Below are 14196 nucleotides of genomic sequence, written 5' to 3'. Positions count from 1 at the left end.
ATCTAGTCCACAGTTTATATCCCACCTAGTTTAGTCAGTCATGACTTAATAGCTTTCCCACCAACCCAGTCTAGGATCTGGTAATATGCCTAATTGTGTTGCCTTAGCTCCTGTTAATCTAGAACATTCCTAGAATTCTCCTTTTATTTTATAACATTAACATTTGGGGGACACATTTCCTCTCTACTTTTTCTTTTCTTAGTTTTGAGAATGCTCTTAATTTTGTTACTTTTTTTAATGATTAGAATATGGTTATACATTCTCGGGCAGAAAACTCTTAGATAATGTGTTTTGCTACATTGTGGAAACAGATAATAACCATTGATACCTCACTAGTATGGTTAAGTATTGACTGACTTATCTCTGATATTTTTACACTAGTAATTACATCAACTTTATCTTGGAAAGTCTTAGATCTCATCTAAATGTGAGTCCTGAAGTCTGATGATTCTGCTTATTGAGTTAGCAGATGATGGCCCACATCCCACTGTGAGCTATGGAGCTAGATGTCATAATTAGAGTCACCAGATGAAACTCAACAGGGAGACTTGTTCTTAGTTTGAAAAAGCTAAGTCACAGACCTTTAAAGAAAAAACGGATTATTTCAAATATGTTCAAAAGCCTTACCAAATTGGGAACAAATTATTGATAACTACATTATTAATATTATAATATCTTTTGGAATTTCTTAATGCTTTAAGCTGCTAACAAAGTAATGTTTGTAATCATCTGTGCATTAAATTGGTCTGTAGATTGTGGAGAAAGAAAATTCTGCTAAGGCTCTATTAATGACCTGGTTAGGGCATTTTTTTTCCTGACTTGACAAAAATTAGAGTTATCTGGGAAGAGAAACCTTGTTCGAGAAAATACCTGTATCTGACTGGCCTGCAGGCAAGTCTGTAGAATGTTTTCTTGATTAATGATTGATGTGAGAGGGCCAACCTCACTGGGATAGTACCAGCCCTGCCCAGGTGGGTCCGGATGGTATAAGAAAGCAGACTGAGGGCTAGAGAAATGGATCAGTGATTAAGAGCACTTGTTGCTCTTCTTGGGAAGACAGGTTTAATTCTCAGCACCCACATTGTACGTCTTAACTATACTATCCATCACTCCAGTTCTAGTGGGTCTAAAGCCCTCGTCTGACCTCCAGGCATTCATGAGGTACGCAGACATGCTGCATGCATGCAAAGCATTCAAACATTCAGACACATAAAATTAATTAAATAAATCTAAAAAGAAAAAAGAAAAAAAAAAACAAAAAACACAGAGGAGGCAGGGTGAGCAAGTCTAAGCAGCAGCCCTTTCTGGTCTCTGTTTCAATGTTTGATTCCAGGTCCCTTTCTTGGTTTCCACTAGTGATGAAAGCCTAATAAATAAACCCTTTAGTCCTCAAGTTGCCCTTGATAGTGATATTTTACCACAGCAATAAAAAGCAAACAAGGCAATATGCAACCATTTATTTAATTCTAGTGTTTTAATATGCCCACACATTAATTTTAATAACAAAATGTAACAGTTCTTAAGAGTGGGGATGGAGCGGGGAATGGGCGGTCTTCTTCAGAGACACTAGCTGTTTGCCTTCTTGTTTCAGGTAGACTATAGTAACAGCTACAAGACTGTGAAAACCGAGAGCTGTCTCCACTTGCTCAGCGAGGCTCATCTGCTAGTGAGAGCTGCCCTGATGGATGTCAGTCAGCTAGAGCCTGCAGAGAAAGCAGAGCTCCTGGAAGCTTTCAAAGAAAGCTGCGGGCACCTTGGAGACTGTTACAGCAGGTTGGTGAGGCCTCTTAAGCTTTGTCGCAGAGTTTTGCATGCACTCTCCAGGCTTTTTTCATCTCCGGGAGTTGGTTCATTTTCTCATTTGTTTCACAAGCATGCTGTGTATCAGGTATGTATGTAGGTATGTGGTAGGCAGAGAGATACAGAATGAGTATGACCTACCCAGTGTGTTGAAAGTGTCACACTTTGTTACAGGCATAATAAGCCCACTTCCTAACTTTTGAATTTGGAAGGTGAATTATTCATTTATTTACTTACTTACTTTGTCTTATTTATTTTGTTTTCAGGATTTGAGGGGTACATGCTAAGAGCAAAAAGAACTGACATGGTTTTGCTGCTTGTTTGTTGTCTGTTAGCTTGAGGTAGGGGTATAACTGGATCAGTCTGAGATATTAATATTAGTAGTCAGTGCTGTCGTGATATCAGAAAGGCATACTAGGGTCAGTAGAGTTTTATATTTCTTAATATAAGAACCATTTTTAAAATTTTTTATTTACTTAGTGAGTTTCACATCATGCACTCCAATCCCACTCATCTCCCTGCTCCTTCACATCCCTGCCACCCCACAAGAAACAAACAAAACAAAACAAAATGAAAAATCAACAAACAATAACTCAAAATCTCTCTTCATGGAAGGAGTAGCGTATCACAGTGTGTTCTTTATTACAATGACTCATTGGCATGTGCTACAGTATCAACACTGGATGCTCACTGGGACTCCAGGCTGCTATCCTGTTGTTGCCCTGAGTCAGGAGATCATGAAGCTTTGATTTGCTGAACCAGCCCCTTCACGAGGTCCGTTAGTTCATAGATGACGTAGATGTTGGGGTGGCCCAACATCTGGCTGTATCTGCCCCGTGTCTGGGCCCGATTGGTAGCTGGGTTGGTCAGCCTGCCAAAGCTCTCCCGCACCCTCACAACCAGAGCCAGCATGGTCCTGGCTAGCTCACCCAGTGTTACAGCCAGTGAGGACCCAGGCCAGCTCTCTTGCTCTCATGCCCTCAGTACCAGCCACACTGCTGCCCAGGTACTGCCCAGGCACTGCCCAGGCAGGGCCAGCTTCTGAGTGCTGGAGGCAGTGAGGGGCGGGGCCAGCTCTCCAGTTCTGAGAATCATGTTTATAAAAATGTTTCAAGACAGTGTTTCATAGGCTAACTTCACCTGTGTAAGTGATTATCAGTGACTGAGAATCTACAAATGCCACTTTTAGAGCCATATTAAATATTAAATTTTACTTAATGAATGATTGGCTTTCTACTGTTAATATTCTCAGGAAAAATGCTAATTACAGTGACTTTATAAAATCAAGCTGTGAGGCTTATGTCTTTGAAAGGCATTATCTGTTTTATTACTTACTGTGTTAAGTAGCTGGCATAGAAATGTACATTTGAAGCCTCTTAAAATTTCTTCTCTTTAGGCTTAACACTGAGCAAGCCCATCTCGCCTTGCCATACTATAAGATGTCTGGTTTGTCTCTGGCTGAAGTCTTGGCTCGTGTGGAATGGACAGAAGGGAATGAATCACAGAAATATGAGAGAGGATTAATATTTTATATTAATCATTCTCTTTATGAGAACCTGGATGAAGAATTAAGTGAAGTGAATATAATTTTCTATAAAGTTATGACTTCTCTTTTTAACTTTTCATCTTAATATTGTTTTTTTTTTTAGTTAGTAGCATTTAGAATTTAAGTTCCAAAATTTTCTTCTTTTTCTTTTTTCTTCAAAAAGTAGAATGTTCTTTACTTCTTTAATGGTCTTAGAATTATAACTTGGAAAAGTATTTAGGCAGGACCTTTTCGTGTTTCCTCAGTATTCAGCCTGGATGCTGTTGTGGTTGAGGGACCTGCCCAGTCACAGTGAGATCTATTCTCAAGTGAAGGACAGAATCTTGTCCTCCGCCTTTTTCCACAACTCCATCTGTCCCATTTTCAAGGGTTCAAACTTTATTTAAGGGCCAGTGACCTCTTAAAATACTATTAAAGATTATTTTTAGTCCCTTTTGTGTTTTAAGCACAGTTGGAAATTGAATACCATATACTTGAAGATTACAAGGGAAGTAAATTTTTTACCTGAATTCTATTATTGAGTATATTTGATATTTTCTCCAATATGATTAAAATTAGTAATGTTGGTCACAAATTGGTATATCTTTTTTATTTACTTATTGTATCTCTGCAGACAGATCATGTCAGATCATATCGGCTCATTTTTGGTCTTTCAAATATTTTCATAATCTCTGTGTTTCTCAATAATTACATTGTATTATTTATCTACTGATTTTTATACATCATTACTTTTGCTCCCCTGACTGTATTGTTTCCTATTGGCTAACTGTTTATTTTTTGTTCATGCTCATCAAAGGAATTAGCTGGAAAAGTGGCTCAGATATTTCATGTGGCTGAGCCGAAGCAACTGCCTCATGTTCTCTCCAGTCCGTCTATGAAGAATATTGATCCTTTAATTGCCTTGCATTACTTAAGGAAGCTGGACACCTGTGGGGCTTCACCAGTCTTAGTGACCTTGACCAAGGCTGCAGTGGCCTTGAAAATGGGAAATCTTGACATGTACAGGAATGAAATGAAAAGCCATTCAGAGGTATAGTACAATGCCTGGTGTTAACAGAAGCCTGAAAGAGAATTGGAGTAATTCTTGAGGCATTGGACTTTCTTCTGGCTTCTTTGCCCCTCATGGTTTCTTAGTAACAGATAACAGTATTAGCTGGAACTTTAAATCTGTCAAATGGAAAAAAAGATTGATGAATATAAGTAGCAGTGGCTACTGAAAGATCTTTCATCATGGAAGGACCACATATATTTAGAGAATATTATGTGTGTACAGAATATAAAAGCTATGCTCAGAGCCAACAATGAGAGTAGGTATTCACTGAAAGCCCAACAGACTGGTGAGTTTCTTAAGTACAGAAAGGAGGATATTGGCTGTAAGCCACAGGAGTGTAGTAGGTACAAAAATTCCTATTCTAAGTTGCTTGTGTATTATTTTACTTAATTCTTGTTGAGTGCTGAGATCAGTGTTGCTTTAACTGTCACACATGAGATAGCTAAAATATCGTGTTAGTGATTGCACAGTTGGTCAGCATTGAGCAGGCAGGGGGACTTTAAAACCTAGGCATGTTCTTATTGTTGCCTGCTTGGCCAAATGCTCACGGTGTAACTGCTTTCTGAAATATGGAAGCATCATTATACTAGGAGGTGGCTGGCTCTGAGGACAAGTCGGCATCGGGAATCTGCTTTAAAGAGTTCTGAAAATCAGAGTTTCCTTTCTATAGCTTTGAAAAGACTTAGACTTAGGACATGTGTGTGTGTGTGTGTGTGTGTGTGTGTGTGTGTACATACATATATATATGTATGTATGTATTTTTAATCTAAAACTCTACAAAAATGGGACATCTCTAAGTTTAGTTATCTATCAATAATTTATACGAGAAAGATAATATTCTTCTTGAGAATAAGAGCTAGTTTCTGTGGCTAAAACCCAGAAATACAGTGTTAACTGGCCCCTAAATCATGAAGACCCCAGGATGAGATGAATGTAGATGTGATGTACTTTTCATTCCAACATTTATTTTTTAATCTGAAGATGCAGCTGGTGTATGGCTTCATTCTGGAACCTCGGCTGTTAATTCAACAGTGGAAAGGACAGATTGTTCCTACGGAACTTGCAATTGACTTGAAGGAAACTCAGCCTGGATTGCTTGTGGCTTCAGTCCTGGGCTTACAGAAGAATGGTAAAATTGGAATCGAAGAAGCAGATTCTTTCTTTAAGGTTCGTCCAATTGAAAATGTAATATTTCTAAGTGATCAGATAGAAACCAAAGGAGAGTAGGGAATAGACTGAAAAGAAGTTTCAGTCATTGAAAAGCAGGCTTCTGTATAATCAGTTTATAATGTAAGCATACAGATTAAAAGACTTTCTGCAGAAACTCCATGCATGCCACCTAGAGACTGTTTCTTATTAACAGAAAATGTGTAACTTTGCTCTTGCCGTGGCAGTCAAGCCAAAACTATGAACTGCATGACCACATGGCGATACTCTGCTCCCTGACCACATGGTGGAGCAGTGGCTCTGCTCTCTGACCACATGGTGGAGCAGTGGCTCTGCTCTCTGTCACTTGCTCTGCATTTATGCGGGATGCACTCCTTTCTAGGTGCTGTGTGGAAAGGATGAAGACATGGTTCCGCAGCTTTTGGTAGACTTCTGGGAAGCTCAGCTCGTAGCTTGTCTCCCAGATGTGGTTCTTGAGGAACTCTTTTTCAAGCTCATATCTCAGTACGTCTGGAGGTTATCTAAGAGGCATTGTCCTGATACCTTACCATTGAGAACAGCAGAGGATTTGGTAAGACAGTAAAATACGTTAAATGTATACATTGTGTGCTATAATAATCTGTTTTTGTTTTTTTTTTTTGTTTTGTTTTGTTTTTTTTTTGAGAGAGGGAGCTAGTGCAGTGCAGATGCACAGATGCAGATGCCCTATGTACAGAGTAAAGGTCACTCTCAGGTGTCACTCTTAGGGACTCTGTCCATTTATTGTGAAACAGGGTCTGTCCTTGGCATGTAGGATACTGGCTGGCCAGAGGCCTAGTTCTGCCTCCTCAACATTGAGATTGCAAACTTGTACCACAGCACCTGACATTTTCCAGGTTCTAGAACTCAAAGACAGGCTTTCATTCTTGTGAGGTAAAAACCCACTGAGGCTATCTTCCTAGCCCCTACCTTATTTTTAATGCTTAGGACATACCTATGACTGAAGTTAACTACATCTTGCATACTTTCCCGATCTAAAGAATACCAACTGGGGCTGCTGAGATTGCTTATCTGGTAAAGGCCCTCGCTGCCAAGTCCGATGACCCAAGTTTCATCCCTGGGACCCACAGTAGAAGGAGAAAACTGACTCCTGAAATTGTTATCTAACCTCTGCATGTGCGTACACACACACACACACACACACACACACACACACACACACACACACACACATAAATAAATAAATAAAATGGTAAGACTACCACTGGGAAGTCAGGTGTCATAGTAAATGCCTTTAATCTTACCACTCAGAAGGCAGGGGCTGGTGGATCTCTGTGATTTCCAGGCCAGCCTGGTCTAAAAGGGGATTTTTCAGGCCAGCCAGGGCTACACATGAGACCCCACCTATCTCAATTTCCACACCCTCGAAATAAAGAATGCAGCCTTTAGTTATTAATGCTCCTTTATTACCACCCTACAGTGCTGTGGTGTATGAGGGGCTTTACCTAGAAGGGTTGCCTCCGAGTAGGTTTGAAAGGGCTGGGGCAAGGGGCTACTGCACTGTCCCGTTCCCTGTCAGGGCACACTTGGGCTTCAGATGTGTTGTAGGCAGCGAGGACAGCCTTTGACACCCATCCTGCTCTGTTTTCCTTTGAATCCTGTTGCTATGACTACTGAGGGTACTATCCAGTGCCTGGAAAGGTCAGCAGTGTAATTTCTTGGATAAAGGATACATCCTGGCAATCATCATGAGAACTTAAAAGGATATTTTGTCACCCCCAAAATGCTATAAATAAAAATTACTTCCACTATTTTCTTTTACTCTTTTTGAGTGTAATTATCCTAGGAGCAGTGCTATTCTTTTTTTTTCTAGAAAGCACTTCTGTAGAATTTTTTAAATTTCAAAATATTAGGAAATATTTATTGCAGACTATTTGATGTGGAACCAACGAGACTGCAACCTTTTCCAGGGAAATACTTTCTGCATAGCTTCCTTTTCTTAGGAGAGTATGTAGCTGAGTCTAAGATGTGGCAGAGGATTAATGAATAGATGAAGAAATTGTTTTGCTATTGTTATATTTGACTCGTGACACATTTCTGTAATGTTTCAGATAAACGCCTGCAGTCATTATGGCCTAGTATATCCGTGGGTTCATGTCTTAATGACGTCTGATTCCTTAGCTGATAAAAATTACACAGAAGACCTTTTGAAACTACAGGTAAATAAAAATGCCTCTTTTACTTTTAAAGTATGCAATATATTTCGATATCGTATACAATTTAAATATGGCGTGATAGCACATGTCTTGTTAATTTAGAATATAGCTTTTGAGGGGCAAAGTCTATAGTTGATCACATTTAGGAGCTTTGGAATCCTGGCTCCTGGATGGAACTGGTGATGGAGGAAGCCCCTGAGCTGAGGGACTGGTCTTGTTGCAGGGAAATGAGCTGTACAACCATCTTCATTTTTAGAATGTTCTTGAAAACACCTGTGGGAAATAAAAGTGTCCATATATATAGGCATCTATTGTAAGCTTGAGCTTTGTTTAATGTGGCTTAACACAATTTAGACTTCATACCTACCCAACCAATAGCATCATCTGTCTTATGAAAAATATGTCAAAGTAGTCAGTTTAACCCCAGAAGAGAATTTTTCAAAAGAATTGTGGGACACAATTATGTTATAGGAATTCTGACTATAACTGTTTCTGCATGCGACATGGTAAAGGCTGGGCTAAATGTATCTTTTAGTATCATTTGCTGGCCTGAGGACTGAATATAATTTTCGCCTCTCTTTTTTGTTTACTCACTGTAGCAAGCCATATATAGAAATTAATATTTCATATTAGGAATTCTGAGTTAAATGATGCTCTTGAAAAGTCCACCTGTGCCCTGCACTGTTCCTGAGGCCCAGTCTTCCAGATGCTGATGCGTCTGTCTGAGCAGTGCACAGCATGCTCAGTCCACACCACTCTTACCTCCATGGCTTCTCATCCAGACGCTGAGGCTCTCGAATCTTTTCTTATACCCAAGGGCCCTTAGGCATTTTCTTCTGCTCGAACCTTTTACGTTTAGGGTGTGTAATTCCTGGTTTAAACTTTTGGAATTGGTCAAAATGCGGATAGTATCGATTGTAGAGACAGCTGTTGAGTTGGAATGGGTTGGGGAAGGAAAATCAGGAGACTAGATTGCTTAGACTCAGGCTCCAGACTGTGTGGCCTATATTCTTTTATGGAAATCACCAGAATTGGGTATGATTATATATGCCTACAATTGTAGCACGTGAGAGGCTCAGACAGAAAGATCATGAATTCAAGTCCAGCCTCGGTAATTTATTAGTTAACTACAATAGTGTATCACTAAAGAAGATTCTCTCCTTGTCTCATCTCTAGTATGTAGAGACACTGAACGTCCTGAGGTGTTAGCTGCTTGTTTGTTCATTTGATAGCTACTGTCTGAGAATTACAGTAAATGTGGGCGACAGCGTCAGGCCTTGTCCTACCAATACACAGAGCTGTGATGTGATTAAAGTTGTAATTGTAACATGCTATGAAAATTTTACTGATATAACTTCAAAGCACATTTATAATCACAGTCAAAAGGTATAATTCAGTGATCATTTAAATTTAAAATCCCTGTAGGTAACAATAGATGGATTTTTGTTACTTAATCCTTTCAATTAACTTTTTCTTTTGATTGAGAAATTGAAACCAATAAAGATAGTATTGAAAAGGGTTTGTTGATTGCTGTAATTTTGTTGTATGTGTTTGTGGGGGAATTCTGCTGTATTCTTTGTCTTATTTAGTGATCTTGTTACTATGACTTCAGTCTAAAGTATTGGTTCTAGATTCTCAGTGGGGCTGGCTTTGTGAACACATTCCTTTAACCTGTTTATACCATGAATATTTTTCTTTCTTTAGCTATGGTAGATTGCTTTGTTGGGTGAAGTAGTCTGGTTTGGCATCTGTGGTCTTTCCAGGTACATTGCATCAGGCTCTTCTGGTGTTCAGCCTCCATCAGCAGTTTCTCTGGTGTGTTTGCCTTTGTATGTGACTTGTGCCTTTTCTCTTGCTGCTTCCACTAGCCTCTTTGCTGTGTATCTTTAGTGTTTTGACTTGATGTTCCATGGGGAATTTCTTTTCTTGTTCTAGTTGGTGTTGTGTGTGTTGTATGGTTGTGTTTTTCCTTAGCCTGGGAGTTTTCTATAATTATGTTGAAAATCTGTCCTATGCCATCAACGTGGGACTCTTCTCTCATTCATGCCTCTGCTTTGTAATCTTCTCATAATAACCTCAGTTTCTGCAGATTCCTCTCACCTTTTTGGGGTTTTTTTAATGCTTCTTTCAAGATTATCCATAGATCATTTCATCTCAGTCATTTAGGAGCTCTAAAGGGTCTTTTTGGCTCCTATTTAGAGGTGTCAGAGATTTAGAATTACCTGAGAAACTTTCCAAAAGTGTGACTGTCTCCCTACCCCTGTGGTTTGATATGTTTCTCTATAGTTACTACAAAGGCATATTTGTATAATAATAAATATAAAACCTATGTTATTGATAGGTTAGAGAGCAACTATTGATCAGTTAGAGAGAACACCATGACTAGCAAATATTTGCTCTTTTCCCAAATTGTTCCAGTACCTAACCCTTGTACCCCACCTCCCCATATCCTTGCCTATAATAGAATCAGAGAAATCTGAATCAGACCTGAGGCAGAGAGATCTTGGTAGTAAAAAGGAATAAATAGCACATGTTATGAAGAGAGTAGATCTCTTTCACTGGAAAAAAAAATGAAGATGTCTAAAAAACCCAACCTTCACAATATTTTACATTATTTGGTCCATTTTTAATCCAGTGATACTTTTGTTGGAATTTACTTATTTATTTGAGACAGTTGATTTTTCCGAAGCCAGGCTGACCTGGAATTCAGTGTGTGGCCCACATTGCCACCAGATCATTTGTTAGTGCTGAGTTGCAGGGTATGACGCCACCCCTGTCTAAGTGCTGTTTAATATGATACTGATGTTTATAAATTCTTAGTAAAACTTTACAGGTAATCCACTCTGTGCTGTTTGGACTAGTTTCATATCAGCTGTGGTTGGGTAGCCATACTTTTGCCTCCCCTACTATCACATTTAATCAGGGGTCTGTGCTTCCTTCCATATAAGTAGGAGAGTCTCACTTTATTTCGTCTTCGCTGTGTTACTACCAGGACCTTATCCAGATGATAAGGAAATATACTAACCTTATTTTCCTGGCTACTCCTTGGTAGATATTTGGAATAAAGTAGTCATGCTGATTAACAGTGTATAGAGTATGTTCCAGGTCATCCTGTAGCTCTGAGACGATGCTGTAGCAAAAGAAGATAAAGGAAAGGAAATTAAGCGATAATTGTATCTCTTATAAAAAAAAGGGAACTGGAGATTATTTTGACATTAGAATATAAAGTGCTATAGAATGTGAAAGTTAAAAACTAGTAAAGTTGCTTAAAAGGACAATACTAGTAAACATATGCATATTGAAGTAACGCCTGTATTAGTCCATGGGAGGTGGTGTTGATACAAAGACTGGTTCTAAACAGTCACATTTAAAGGAAATGTTTCGCTGCTCTTGATACGGGGAGCAGTGAGATTGAGATGCATGGCACAGCATCTTTGTCACACAGGGAAATGTCGTGGAGCTCACCTTTCCTTCTGTCATCTTGGTCTCAGGGAATGAACTCATGTCAGCAGCCATTTCCTTATCGCACAGCACTTCTCAAAAGTACATTAAATTTTCTTTGTGGTTATTGTTCTAGATAGCAACTTAGGAGAGGAAAGGACTTACTTGGCCCAAACTTCCTGATCATATTCTATGGTTTAGGGACGTAGGGAGGAGCTCAAGCAGGAGCCTGAAGACAGGACTGTCTGCTGGTCTGTGCAGCGTTACCTCCAGTAGGGGGCTCACTCACAGCCACGGAAGCACAGCAGACACATGACTGTGCAGCGTTACCTCCAGTAGGGGGCTCACTCACAGCCACGGAAGCACAGCAGACACATGACTGTGCTCCGTTACCTCCAGTAGGGGGGCTCACTCACAGCCACGGAAGCACAGCAGACACATGACTGTGCAGCGTTACCGCCAGTAGGGGGCTCACTCACAGCCACGGAAGCACAGCAGACACATGACTGTGCTCCGTTACCTCCAGTAGGGGGGCTCACACACAGCCACGGAAGCACAGCAGACACATGACTGTGCTGCGCACTACTTTCCCCTACGCCCATGCTTACCTGGTTTGCTTTTCTCATTTTTAACTTTTTATTGATTCATTGTGAATTTCACATCGTGCACTCTAATCCTACTCATCTCCCTGTTCCTTTGTATCTACCCTCTGCCCTTGCAACCTCTCCCCAAAAGAAAATGAGAAACAAACAGGAAAAGGAGGTGGGGGACACCTCATCCCAGAAGCTGTAGTGTACAGTGTGTCACACACTATACCCTTTTGTCTACGCATCTTTATTTGCGAATGTTCATTGCAATGAGTCACTGGTCTGGTTTGAGGCCCCTAACTTCTACTACACCATCAATACTAGAACCACACCAGGACTCCTCTCAGACACCCTGCTGTTGCCCCATGTCATGGAGATCTTGCTGCCTTGGTTCTGCTGGGCTGGTCCCTTCAGCTCTAGCAGTTCATAGATGGGGTAGATATTGAGGTAACCCAACTTATAGTCCTGTATTTGGGCCTGGGTGGTAGCCGAGTTGGTCAGCCAGCTTCCTTATACAGCCAAGGACCCGTTGCCAGGGAACTGCTGCTGACTTCTCCATCACCTAACAATCAAGACAGTACCTCATAGACATGCCACAGACTAAACTAATAAGGGCAGTCAATCCACTGAGACTCATGTTTTTAATGCTAGTGAGGATTCTCTCTCTCTCTCTCTCTCTCTCTCTCTCTCTCTCTCTCTCTCTCTCTCTCTCTCATACATACACTTTATGTGTTCACTATTTAAATTTTGGGAAAGACAGAAAAGTGTTTAAAAAAAAAAAAAACAAAGGAAAGAGGACTTTGTTCCACCCCATCAGGCACTGAGTTAATCTCTTTTTCAAACTACAGTATTCTTCAGAGATCTTACTATAAAGATTTTATATACTGTGTGGATTTTACAACATTGGTCATACTCTGCATATAACTTTATCTCAAGATGTTTTGGCTCAGTTTTGCCATAATTTTTTCCTTAAATGACCTTCGGAAATATAATTTATAAAATAAACCATAGTTTACTTATTTCATTCCCTCTTGTTGGACATTCAACCACCCATGATCTTTCAGTGTTATAAATACTTGTGTCAAACATTATGGGGCATAAATCTCTGACCATATGTTGGTCATATCTTAGGTTAGAGTTGCAGTTAAAGATGCTTGCTTTGCTTAAGTCCAAGTGGATCAAGGACCTCCACATCAAACCAGACACACTCAAACTAATAGAAGAAAAACTAGGGAAGCATCTGGAACACATGGGCACTGGAAAAAATTTCCTGAACAAAACACCAATGGCTTATGCTCTAAGATCAAGAATCGACAAATGGGATCTCATAAAACTGCAAAGCTTCTGTAAGGCAAAGGACACGGTGGTTAGGACAAAACGGCAACCAACAGATTGGGAAAAGATCTTTACCAATCCTACAACAGATAGAGGCCTTATATCCAAAATATACAAAGAACTCAAGAAGTTAGACCACAGGGAGACAAATAACCCTATTAAAAAATGGGGTTCAGAGCTAAACAAAGAATTCACAGCTGAGGAATGCCGAATGGCTGAGAAACACCTAAAGAAATGTTCAACATCTTTAGTCATAAGGGAAATGCAAATCAAAACAACCCTGAGATTTCACCTCACACCAGTGAGAATGGCTAAGATCAAAAACTCAGGTGACAGCAGATGCTGGCGAGGATGTGGAGAAAGAGGAACACTCCTCCATTGTTGGTGGGATTGCAGACTGGTAAAACCATTCTGGAAATCAGTCTGGAGGTTCCTCAGAAAATTGGACATTGAACTGCCTGAGGATCCAGCTATACCTCTCTTGGGCATATACTCAAAAGATTCCTCAACATACAAAAGAGACACGTGCTCCATCCACTATGTTCATCGCAGCCTTATTTATAATAGCCAGAAACTGGAAAGAACCCAGATGCCCTTCAACAGAGGAATGGATACAGAAAATGTGGTACATCTACACAATGGAATATTACTCAGCTATCAAAAACAGCGAGTTTATGAAATTCGTAGGCAAATGGTTGGAACTGGAAAATATCATCCTGAGTGAGCTAACCCATTCACAGAAAGACATACATGGTATGCACTCATTGATAAGTGGCTATTAGCCCAAATGCTTGAATTACCCTAGATCCCTAGAACAAACGAAACTCAAGACGGATGATCAAAATGTGAATGCTTCACTCCTTCTTTAAATGAGGAAAAAGAATACCCTTGGCAGGGAAGGGAGAGGCAAAGATTAAAACAGAGACTGAAGGAACACCCATTCAGAGCCTGCCCCACATGTGGCCCATACATATACAGCCACCCAATTAGACAAGATGGATGAAGCAAAGAAGTGCAGACCCGACAGGAGCCGGATGTAGATCGCTCCTGAGAGACACAGCCAGAATACAGCAA

General features: G+C 40.1%; 2 protein-coding genes across 8 annotated transcripts in view; one reads left to right on the top strand and one right to left on the bottom strand.

Annotated features, from left to right (window-relative positions):
• The window catches only part of Hps3 (HPS3, biogenesis of lysosomal organelles complex 2 subunit 1), a 41602-nt gene that overhangs the window by 20299 nt on the left and 7107 nt on the right, over nucleotides 1-14196 (top strand). For all 6 annotated transcript variants that reach the window (XR_015662972.1, XR_015662973.1, NM_001107664.1 and 3 more), the window contains 6 exon segments: nucleotides 1592-1773; nucleotides 3197-3377; nucleotides 4143-4376; nucleotides 5379-5564; nucleotides 5947-6135; nucleotides 7655-7762. Coding sequence is in view for 4 of the 6 variants with exons in the window: in NM_001107664.1 (NP_001101134.1) it covers nucleotides 1592-1773; nucleotides 3197-3377; nucleotides 4143-4376; nucleotides 5379-5564; nucleotides 5947-6135; nucleotides 7655-7762 (1080 nt within the window). In the remaining 2 variants the exon portion in view is untranslated.
• Nucleotides 7727-14196, bottom strand: part of Cp (ceruloplasmin) — a 58476-nt gene continuing 52006 nt past the window's right edge. Inside the window, 2 exon segments of one of the 2 annotated variants that reach the window (NM_001270961.1) lie at nucleotides 7727-8032; nucleotides 10785-10889. In NM_001270961.1, the coding sequence (NP_001257890.1) occupies nucleotides 10798-10889 (92 nt within the window). In that variant the 3' untranslated portion in view covers nucleotides 7727-8032; nucleotides 10785-10797. 2 annotated transcript variants of the gene reach the window in all.

This window comes from Rattus norvegicus, chromosome 2 (assembly GCF_021556685.1).
Source record: "Rattus norvegicus strain SHRSP/BbbUtx chromosome 2, alternate assembly SHRSP_T2T, whole genome shotgun sequence".
NCBI classification, from domain to species: Eukaryota; Metazoa; Chordata; class Mammalia; order Rodentia; family Muridae; genus Rattus; species Rattus norvegicus.
Note: the sequence above shows the minus strand (reverse complement) of the source record. Positions and strands in the feature narration are given on the sequence as shown.